This window comes from Phalacrocorax carbo, chromosome 4 (assembly GCF_963921805.1).
Source record: "Phalacrocorax carbo chromosome 4, bPhaCar2.1, whole genome shotgun sequence".
NCBI classification, from domain to species: Eukaryota; Metazoa; Chordata; class Aves; order Suliformes; family Phalacrocoracidae; genus Phalacrocorax; species Phalacrocorax carbo.
In genome coordinates, this window is record NC_087516.1 from 28,170,820 (window position 1) to 28,179,650 (window position 8,831).

Here is an 8,831-nt window from a genome sequence, read left to right on the forward strand (position 1 = left end):
TTACCATCCTCCTTAGGTGGAAGAAGGTACAAAATTCCTAACCTATCCATGAAACCCTGAGTACTTATTGTCAGAATTTATATAGAAACAAAACAATTCTGAAATTAGAGATTTATAAGTTTTACTTATATTGAAAATAGGAAATAACATTCCTTGTAACAGCTTGCTGTTTATAATGATACAATGAGAGGTAACTATTGCAAAGTAATTAACAGTTGACTTAAATGATCATGTATTAAACTTGCAGACATATTCCTGTAAATTAACCTCTTTTCAGGCATTTAGTAGTAGCATTAATGGTACAATTAAACAGGTACCTGTAGAAACGAACATTTAGATTTTTCCTTATGTATAAAGCTCAATTCCCAAAAATATAAAAATCCTAAAGTAATTTGAAATGCATGAGAAAAAAAAGCACTATGGCAGAAGTTTAACATTTTTTATCTCTGGAGTAAGGTCCAACTTTCAAGAATTGGGTGCAGTTTTAGGCACTGTTTCTGTATTTTTATTTGCCTGAATTGTACAACAGGACTTGAGATGCCCCAAAACTGTTTAAGATAAATTTAAGGCAACCAAGTGCAAAAGCTCAGTGTACATTAGATATATGTAAACAGAACATTTCATAGTAGAAATTGTACAACTATTACAAGTCCATAGTGTTGACAAAGGCCAAAACCGTTCTGCTTAGAGACACAAATGCAAAATGTAGCTATACTAATCAAGCCAAAAGTTACAAATTCCTAGAAATAAAATATCATTTTCTCTAACACAAGGCAGATGCATTACATTGCTGCGCTAGAATTAAGTGCTCTGCTTTCCCCCCCTACAAAACATGCAGTCTCGCATAGGTTTGTTCTGTTCCATTTAGTTACATACCAGCCAACAACAGAGCTCCAAACATTAAAGCAAAATGCACAACACAGCAAACAGATGGAATGTGAATGTACAGATATTGGACCTTTTAAAAAATACAGTACCTAGGATTCCCCATTTGAAACAGTTTTCAGCATATTGCATAGCAGTGAACTCATCTGCTACCTAAAACTGTTGCTGTTGACCCACATGGAGTTCCTCTTCAATTCTTCTTTCAGTTTTCTTTCATACTGTACAGTGGGTCCACAAGCTTATTGTGCACATGCATTAAACCTTGGGGGGAAAGCAACAATGCCAGCTTTACATTAGTTATACTTTTTCAACACCTCTTTCTCTCCACATTTTTATTTGGAGTTTGCTTCAAAGTATACATTTTAAACAGTTCACTGAAAAGAGTAACAGTGGGTTTTTAAAGTAGCTTAAAATCAGAAGTTAAAGACAGCATATATATTCCTGTATCACTTGAATTCTATTGACATCTTCAGTATAAAGTGAGCATGGACAAGACCTCTCTGACAATAGACAAGTCAAGAAGTAGATCTGGAACACTTCCAAATGAATTGAATACACAAGATCCACCAATCTTTCCTTTGTATTAAAAACTGCATAACAGCAATAGAATTATTTCATACCACAGTTTGTCATAAACATCAGATGTCCACATACTGCTACTTTTACTTACAGCTTGAACTGCAGTTGTTCTGGCATTGTGGTATTACTGTCTTTATAACTAGTAGTGTATACTTGTGGTCCTAGACAGGCAAAACCACACTAGAAGTATCCAGACTGTTAATGCAGATTCAGAACCTCGGTAGTTTAACTGGTTTCCAGCTGAGCTTTTTTTGGTCATACACAAGTCATCCATAGCTGTGATTAGGGAAGGGCTCCCCCCCCAGTGAAGATACTTTAATATTGAAAAAAGCAATAAAAAAAAAGATGCTGCTTATTTTATTTTGTTACAACTTAGTAAAAACATTACCTACATCTAGGTAGGTATGACATTCAGTTATGGTATGCCTTTAGCCTCATCTCACCATAGGGACTAATTAAAGTAACGGATCAGTGGTTACAATCTGCAAAGTCAAGTCCATTTTAGCACCAAACTAAAGATTAACTTCTAAAATTACTGATTTAAGTAATATGCAACATTAAAACTAGAGCCTTTATCTTAAAAAACATTAGTCATCTCACAGCAGTGCACATTTTAGTGATCATCTATGGCAAAGAATATTCAAATACCTTTGCTACATGATGCATCTGGTGGCAAACTCAGTGTCACTGCAGCAACATGAAATTTGAGTAACTATACAATCTGAGGTCATTACTGGAGGTGACCACAACAAAAGGCATTTTATACAGCATCTATTTCTAACCAGTGTGTGATTATTTAATATAAAATGCAGGTGTTACTATTTCCTTCTCCAACTAGTAACACATTCAGCCATACTAAACGGCCAACACACCTATAACTGACACAAGAATCCAGCTTATTTTGTCTCTAGAGGTAACAACTTAGCTTCAGATATTTGCGGAAAAAACCCTAAACCGCCTTAGAAGGCAACATAACTGAAGAATTTCATGAAGAATAACTATTGGGTTGATTTAATGGGAAAGATCAAGTCAGTAATTTTTTCAGGAGTTTAACAGTAAGTGAGAGAGTATTAAGTATATTTGATACAAAAGCCATTTGTACTGAAGAGTAACAGCTGCACACACCACTCAAACTAGAACCATGTTTTGAACTTTAAAGTATTCCACTTCCTGCCAGTGTTTTTCTCTTCTAAAAAAAGGGAAATGAAAAGGAGATAATTACCCGCTTCCTAGAGGCATGAAAAATGCTTACAAAGTATTACCTCTCTGCCATATTTCATGAAGGGTATTTAAATCCTGTGAAATTGTTTCACAAAAAAAAAAAAGCTGTTGTTTCTGGTTTAAAAGACATGCAGAGTCCTTACTTGATAGATGCCAAAACAATTATTTTGAAGGAAAGTCTCACTGTATATTCAAGTATGCTTTGAATAAACAGATTTCTGCACACAGTTTTAAGAAGAGCATGCACAAGTAAGGAGAAACTATCCTGAATTAACTTATCTGTGGACTAATCAGTAAATTCAAAATTCATTTTCTGCTTCATTTTGCAAGTTAGCTTTCCCTTTTCCAATGAGAACATTTAAGTACACTTGATAATTTTAGCCTCTAATAGGTTTTCAGAAAGTAGAATAACTCTTACTCCACTGTTTTCGAAGTTACCAGCCAGTGTGGTACTTGATTATCAAAAAGATCTGAAGTTTCCTGTAGTACCTTGAGTTTTTTTTAAAATGGTGAAAAATCATAGTAAATAGCTGCTATAATTAGCAGTCATTAAGAACTACCTAGCTTCCTAAGAAGCCTAACTTGAATATCAAGATTTAGAAATAATTCCAGATTTGACCCACACTGATTTCTTTTCCATCTTAAAAGGGGAAAAACTCACTTATTTGAGAATAGGTAAAATTAGTTTAAAGTAAACAATCTTTAAGAATTCTATTGCTCTGTATTACGGGATAATTAAATACAGTGTGACATAACAGCGCACATTCATACACTGTAGCCCTTGATTTTTTTTTAAAGCAGCGTTCAGTGTCATTCATACCTAGTAATTCCACATTAGGTTTATATCTTTCCCAAGCAAAGCTTTTGTTTATATGAAATACAGGATAATGTTTAAAATTTATTCAAGCAGTTAAAGAAGTTTGTCTTTGAAAATAACACTAAGTACTATCTAGCAGTGTGATACAGGTAGAGACTAACACACACAATAAACACAGCAGAGAACAGCATACTGGGAAAAAATCCAAAATTAATAAGTTTGCCACAAATGATATCGGGATAAAAATCACATTAATGCCAGAATTGCAATCTAATACATACAAGGACACTGGTGATATAATGCTCTAAAAAAAATTTCATAAACTACAATCTTGCTCTCAGATGCCTGAACTACTACAAGTACCCATGCTAGTGAGAACGATGGGCGATTTACAGGATTGCATTTGTGTGCTAATATAGTTAGGAGAAAACTATTTTTCTCAGCTTCTACAGTCTCACCTAAACAGAACTCACATCTAAGAACTTTCAATAACTATCAAAAATCCCAGCTTTAAGCTTGCCTCGATATACCTACTACAAATATGAAAAGCACAGTAAAAGGCTGCAATGACTTAAAAGTCAGTACAGATTGTTAAGCGGATTGCACTGTATGAAAAATGCCCTCGGGTAATTTCAAAGTCTGTATCACACATCTCAAGTTTACTAGACAGCACATTACAGCACACAGCAAAAGCAGCAAGAAAATATATCAGTATTAATAAATGTATCAAGTTTTCTTTAAGTAAAACTTTCCAGTATATTTTAAGACTAGTATTTTGGAACACCAGACTGCTGCTGTTTTACATACAGTTGAAGATTACTAAACTATCATTTCAAATTGGAAGCAAAGGAAATATTTTTCCCAAAGTATATTTGTGAGGAATGGAAGGAACACAAGCTATGCCTCCTAGCACTTTTCCATTCACAAGAAATAAGTTCACATTTAGTATTTTTAATATATAACATTATACATTAGCTACTGTAAAGTGTTGGAAGGCTCAGACCTAAGTCAATATAATTTAAAATGTGGGTTTTTTAAACACATGTAACCTTTGATTCAGTGCTCACCTTTAAAGTACTTCACAGTTTTAACTCTTAGTTCTAAAGTAGCATCTTCATCACACACGAAGATAGTACGAGGGTGTTGCTGGAAAGCAGAAACTGTCCACATATGATTGACTCCTTCTTCAATTGCTTTGTACAGTGCAAAAGCCTTATGTGCACCTGTTATAAGAATCATCACCTGCAAAACAAAGGTCTCTTTACCTTTAATACCAGTATCAATAACTAGACTTGAAAAATAGACACATGCAACTAGAACTAAATGAGTTCTTACTTCTCTAGCATCCATCACCGTACCCACACCAACTGTTAGGGCCATAGTTGGTACTTTAGATAAGTCTCCATCAAAGTATTTAGCATTTGCCAAAATGGTATCCATTGCTAAAGTCTTTAATCTTGTTCTTGAAGACAAACTTGATCCGGGTTCATTGAATGCAATGTGGCCATCTGGACCAATGCCTTTTCAAAGTTAAAAAAAGTAAATCATTCCAGACCTGTGAGTCAACAAATACCCTCAAACATTCTAAACAAACAAAAAAAGTTTTAGGACTCATTCTTTCCTTTTAGTTCCCTGTTTCCAATAAAAAGCATCCAAGATGTACTTGAAATAAAGTTATCAGAAACTTGGACACCAAACGCTCTGTTTTTGTATACATACCGGTTCTTTGTTAGTCGCACAACTTTCTTACACCATAATTGAAAAAGTGTGTTTAACTAAGTTATGAAAATTGTGATTAAAGGGTCAGTGCAGTTTTTAGAAACATAGCTATCCATAGAGCATTTCCTCCTACCTCCAACAAACAGGTCAATCCCCCCTGCTTCTTCAATTTTCTTTTCAAATGCATCACATTCCGCCTGTAAGTCTGGAGCATTCCCATCAAGGATATGAGCATTATTTGGATCTATGTCAATATGCTTAAAGAAGTTATTCCACATATAGGAATGGTAGCTCTCTGGATGATTTCTGGGAAGCCCTGAAATCATTTAGAGTGAAAGTAACATATCACAAGATTTAACCAAATAGCCTTAATTCCAGTCTATGTGTAACCAATGTAGGGCATGCAACACAAACCTAAGTAAGAAGTCAGATAAAGCAATATTTGGAATTACACTGAGAAAAAGATTTCCTGTTGGCATGCACAAGGTAAATGGTTTACATTTCGTTCGCATACATCCTACTCAAGTGTAAAGTCTTTAAAAGAAATGGAATCACAATAGTACGTGACAACATACTTTCTGCAGAAGCATTGTAAAGTATTTTACAGGCACAGACTTTAGCCCAGGATCCATGTGGACTAGCTTATTATTTGCACTTTTGCAGATAAAGGAATAGAGAAGAATGTTTAAGATGACACACACACACCACACCACCCCCCCCCGAAGTCTAATTTAGAAGTACAAACATACCAGACTCATCTTGTGCTTTGTCAAGTATTTAACAGCTTTGGTAAAGGAAAAAAATTACCAGTATAGCGTGTTCTCAAACAATTAACACTCTTACCTACGTATTCATCCATGTTGAAAGTCTTTACATATTTGAAAGAGAGATCTCCATTCCTGTGATATTCTATCAGCTTTTTGTAGCATCCCAAAGGTGTACTCCCTGTTAAATAAAGTGTTTCTACTGTCGTAGCTATCTGCACAACATTTTCAATTTAAATCTCTACATAGTCAGATTTTGCTACAATGCTTTTCAACATAAAAGAAATCTGTTATTTCTCAGTTTCTCAAACTTTATCACAACTTTTTTGACAAATCAAATCCATATTTAAATAGAAATATGTTGGAGTATTACCAAAAAGGTATTTGCATTCTTTTAAATACTGTAATTGTTAGCAATGATACAAACATAGCTCTAGATTTAGTCACTTACATAGGCTTTGAATAAAACTTGCCTGTTGGTAGACCAAGCGTGAAATATCTTCCTTGACTTGGCTTGAATTGGATAATACGATTACAGATGTATTTTGCTGCCCATTCACTAGCCTGATCATAATCTTCAAGAATTACTAGCCTCATTATGGCCGTGAGGAACTTCTGTGGTAAGATAAACTTAAACCTGGAGAAAATGTCAAAGTTTTAAAAATAAGCACCATATGAATAGTTGTAAAACCTTAGATTAAAGAAGAGAGGAAAAAATGACCCTTTATACTGATGTATAGCGCTAAATAAAGTACATTTTACTTGCATAAGCAGACTGCACTCTTGCAGTCCTAGTTCAAGCTGGATTGTTGGACAATCAAAAGAAAAGCTATAGAATTCACATGATAGATTACAAACAATATTTATTAAAATACACAGACTAATTTAAAGTAACTTGTAGGAAAAAGCTAAAACAAAATAAGAACAAGCCATTTAAACTTCAGTCTTTTAGTCGTTACTGTTAGAAACGAGGAAATACTCTGCTTGAAATAAAAACAAACAAATAAGTAAACAAACATTAATTCCTGTCTCTTATGACCAGCAGAATGTCTGAAACTTCAAAAACAAGGCCCAGAATAGCCCCATGCTTCTATCTTCAAAACATATAATTGGACATAAACTATTAAAACTCCTTTCGCTCTCATTCCATCTCCATTACAACGCTTCAGTAATCTTATTATTCTGCAAAGATATGTTATAGCGTTAGAGATATCTGAAATCTTGACAATTCACAGTAAAAATACCTGTGAGGTGACATTTTGTCTTTTCAACATAACTTTAAACGGAAGTCAGTCAGACATTCTTTATAGGCTCTGATTTTGAGTACAGCTATACTAGTCATTAAGATAAGTATCTAAAAAACAGGCTTGGCTGTTAAAAGTACAGGAGCATCTCTTGCATTTAAGTAAAACTCATTTTTCCACGAGTTTCTGCTTATCAAAATCATGTATCTGTCAGAAGGACTGAAGCTCTTTAGCCAGTTTGCAATGTATTTTCTCTTCCCAGGCCTGAGCGTTAGCCAGGAAACAACAGGGCTACGAGCAGCCCTGAAACATGAAATAAACATGAATTAAACCTCAGCAGCGCTCAACAGGGTAACGTCTGTTACTCGCACTAAGCGAGGGAGGAAACGAGCACCACTTTTTGCTGACACGGCTGCCTTCTCTGTAAAACCATGTAAAACCATGGCAAGCCGAACTCCCCGTTGCAGAGGGAAGGAGCCGAAGAGGTTAACACTCCCGCCTGTTCGGGGGGGGGACAGACAGACGGCCGCTAGCAGGAGCTCCCGCGGCTCAGGGCGGCCTCACCACGGCGCAGCCGATCTCCCCACAGAACACGGTGGTGCTCGCCGAAAGGGACGGCGCCACCAGAACGACCGCAGCGACCGCGGGATTCCGGCCGGGGGCACTTTCTGGGGAGGCTGGTGAATCAGCGCTGCTTGAGGAAGAGACCTACCGCCCCCCCGCCTCGCCCCAGCACAGCGCCCCGCGGCCTCCCCCTGCCCGCCGCCCGGCCGGCCCCACCCCGCCAGCACCGCACCGCACGGCACGGCACGGCACGCCCTCCCCGGCCCCGCTCACCCCCGCAGAGCCCACAGCGGTCTCGAACAGCACCCGGGCGGCGCGGCGCGGCAGCGGGAGGGGTGACGGGGACGGCGACCGCCACCTCCGGAGCACCCCGGCACCGGCCCCTCCGCCTCCCGCGGCACCCGGAAGCACCTGGACAGCGCCGGAAACAGCGCAGCGGGTGGGCGGAGCCGCGCGTGCGCCGGGGCGGCGGCCTCGTCCCGGCGGGGTTTTGGAGCCACCGGGGCTGTGGGTCGGGGGGCGGTGGGGGTTCTCTCACCCCGCTCTCCTCGCCGGGGTAGGGCCTGAGCGAGGGAGGTGCCTGCCCTTAGGGGAGGGCATAGGGGGCTGCCTGCGGGTCGGGGTGGGGAGGGGCTGCTGCAGAAGCACTGACCCGCTCAAAGGTTGAACTGGTGTCGGGCCTTTGTGAGGCCTTTTCTGAGATCTGCTGGTTTGGGGGGGCAGGTGGCACACTGAGATCTTGCTGAGAAAAGCTCCCCTGTAACTTAAGTGTTCACTTGAAGCATACAATCATAGAATCACTAAGGTTGGAAGAGACCTCTAGGATCATCAAGCCCAACCGTCAGCCCAACACCAACATGTCTCCTAAACCATGTCCTGAAGTGCCATGTCTACACATTTTTTTCAATATCTCCAGGGATGGTGACTCCACCACCTCCCTGGGCAGCCCCTAAAGCAGCTACAAAAAGGGCTGTTAATAGTTACTGCAAAAACTGTAGGTGGGGTATCAACTATCTCTTTTTCCTTTAAGAACAGTCA

The 8,831-nt window shown here is 38.7% G+C and overlaps 1 protein-coding gene across 2 annotated transcripts; it reads right to left on the minus strand.

The window, feature by feature from the left end:
* Positions 1-108: 108 nt before the first annotated feature.
* Positions 109-8,222, minus strand: GNPDA2 (glucosamine-6-phosphate deaminase 2). 2 transcript variants are annotated; one of them, XM_064449370.1, is made up of 7 exons: positions 8,067-8,222; positions 6,459-6,622; positions 6,065-6,166; positions 5,355-5,537; positions 4,838-5,022; positions 4,570-4,744; positions 109-1,146 (listed from the first exon to the last, which is right to left on the minus strand). In XM_064449370.1, exons 2-7 carry the CDS (start codon positions 6,580-6,582, stop codon positions 1,088-1,090), a joined length of 828 nt encoding a protein of 275 aa, XP_064305440.1. In that variant the 5' UTR covers positions 6,583-6,622; positions 8,067-8,222; the 3' UTR covers positions 109-1,087. The 2 variants fall into 2 exon arrangements, with proteins under 2 accessions (XP_064305440.1, XP_064305439.1); XM_064449369.1 differs by having other exon boundaries at positions 4,570-5,022.
* Between the last annotated feature and the right edge of the window lie 609 nt (positions 8,223-8,831).

What these genes read in the sequence shown, in the direction of transcription:
- GNPDA2 (XM_064449369.1), bottom strand. Translation starts at nt 6,582, where the DNA reads ATGAGGCTAGTAATTCTTGAAGATTATGATCAGGCTAGTGAATGGGCA. An exon ending in CACGCTTGGTCTACCAACAG is followed by an intron (nt 6,167 to 6,458) that starts GCAAGTTTTATT and finishes TTTATTTAACAG; the next exon opens with GGAGTACACCTTTGGGATGC. An exon ending in AACTGTGAAGTACTTTAAAG is followed by an intron (nt 1,147 to 4,569) that starts GTGAGCACTGAA and finishes TTTCCCCCCAAG; the next exon opens with GTTTAATGCATGTGCACAAT.